The 2056-nt window shown below is 57.1% G+C and overlaps 1 protein-coding gene across 1 annotated transcript in view; it reads left to right on the plus strand.

Moving 5' to 3' along the window:
• The first annotated feature begins 1790 nt into the window (after positions 1-1790).
• The window catches only part of DENND4B (DENN domain containing 4B), a 27920-nt gene continuing 27654 nt past the window's right edge, over positions 1791-2056 (plus strand). Inside the window, exon 1 of the mRNA XM_029965900.1 lies at positions 1791-1883. Coding sequence (XP_029821760.1) covers positions 1791-1883 — 93 coding nt within the window. The remainder of the gene's footprint in view (positions 1884-2056) is intronic.

Below are 2056 nucleotides of genomic sequence, written 5' to 3' on the forward strand. Positions count from 1 at the left end.
GGAGGGGGATGGGAAGGTTCTTGGGACGGTTAGAGGAGTCCAGGGGAGATGAGAAGGTTTTTGGGAGAGTTAGAGGGGTCCAGGGGGGATCCCAGGTCCTGGAATTGGGGTGGGAAAGGATCCCTGATCCCACAGATCCGGGACCTGCTATCCCCTCCAGAGGGCTCCAGGGTCTGTCCCTGTCCCTGGAGGCCCTCGGGATCCTCCCTGGATCCTGTGGGATCCTGTGGAATCCTGTGGATGCTGCATCCTAGGAGATGCTGAGATTGAGCCTGGTTGGAATCTGGGAATTGCAGTGTTGGGATATGGGATGGGATCTGGGATCAGAGCTGGGATGGGAGCTGGGGTGGGATTTGGGACAGGATCTGGGATGACTCCCACTCAGCAGCTCCAGGAAGGTGGAATGTTGTCTCCATGGGCTGTTGGAGGGACCTTGGGAGATTGGGAAGGCTAGGAATGCTCCAGGACGTGGTTTCCCAGGCAGGGAAAGCCTCAGGAGGAGCCGGTTGGGAATTGTGTGTCTGTTATCCCGGGATTTGGTGCCTTTTGGTCATTCCTGGCAGAGTCTTCAGATGGATGAGTGAGAGGGTGGAGTGCGGGATCCAGAGAGACACGGACAGGCTCTTCCAGGGGGCAGGGAAGAGAAAACCCAGGGAAAAGCCAGCAGAGCTTTAAAAACTGGGAATTTTGGGGCGGGAGAGCCCTGGCTCTGAGGGGATCTGAGATCCGGGATGTCACTGCTGGGGTGATGGAGACATCCTAGGAGAGTTTGGGAATGGGCTGGAGCCTCCGCTGTGCTTCCATCTGCAGGGATTTTGGGAATGAGGGCCTCCTCTGTGCATCTCTGGAGAGTTTGGGAATGGGCTGGAGCATCCCAAGAGAATTTGAGAATGAACTGGAGTTTTGTGTCATCCCAGGAGACTTCGGGAATGGGCTGGAGTCTCTTGTGCATCCCAGGAGAGTTTGGGAATAGGCTGGACCATTCCAGGAGAGTGTAGGAATAGGCTGGAGCCTCCCCCGCGCTTCCATCCGCAAGGATTTTGGGAATGGCTTTGGCCGTGTTTGCAGAGCAAACAACTGGTTAATGTGCAGCGGGACTGTCCTGATCCCTCCTGGAATGACTCCTCTGGGAATTCAGCCCTTAATCTCTTCCTCGGACAATTCCTTCCTGGAGGAATGATCCCTGCCCGGGCTGATTCCTCTGGGATCTGTTCCCTGCAGCCCCAGGAGTGGCTCCACAGCCCCCCAGGCTTTGCTCTGGGATTCCTGGAGTTGTTCCCAGCTATTCCTGAGCTATTCCCAGATTCCAGGCTCCCTGTGGGATCCTGGCTCGGAGCAGGATCCCGATCCCTTAAGCCCCAGACACTAATCCCTCCAGCTGCTGCCTAAAGCTTCTGCTTTCCTGGGTGGTTTTCCTTGTTTTTTCCCGCCTGGATCTGGATCCCTGTGGTTTTAAGCTCAGGAATTTGGCGTTTCCTGATTCCCAGCTGGTTTTTTTGGGCTTCAGCTTCTCTTTCCCTGGGATTTGTCCAGGGCTTGGATCTGCCCACTCCGAAGGGAAGGCAATTTGTATGGATTGAGATGGGGGAAACTCTCCTTCCCTGTGGATTGGGAACAGGGAAACCCCCTTTTCTTATGCTTTGGGATCAGGCAATCTCTCCTTCCCCATTCCCTGTCTCGAGATGAGGCCCCTGCCCGGGGTTTTCCTGGGATCCCGTTTATCTCTGGCTGTGCTGTGACTCCTTCCCCGGCCTTGAGCTCCAGGCTGGGATCTCCAGGCTGGCCTTGGCATGGACGAGGTGCCTGCTGGAAAATCCCGCTGGAAAATCCCTCGGGATCCACAGAGCCCAGATCCCACCCCGGGGGGCTCACCCCCCACTCCGGTAATGTGGGATGTGGGATGAGCAGACCCTCCTCCATCCCTTGTGGGCTCCTGACCCTCCTCCTTCCCACTCTGGAGCTCCCATGGATGCAGGAAGGGGGTCTCTGGAGTGGGGAGGGATCGGATCCAACCCCTCTCCCCCCTGGGGTCACTGTCACCTCGGGGGGTGATGCC

Source organism: Manacus vitellinus, unplaced genomic scaffold, assembly GCF_001715985.3.
Source record: "Manacus vitellinus isolate BGI_N305 unplaced genomic scaffold, ASM171598v3 scaffold_123_pilon, whole genome shotgun sequence".
Taxonomy (NCBI): domain Eukaryota; kingdom Metazoa; phylum Chordata; class Aves; order Passeriformes; family Pipridae; genus Manacus; species Manacus vitellinus.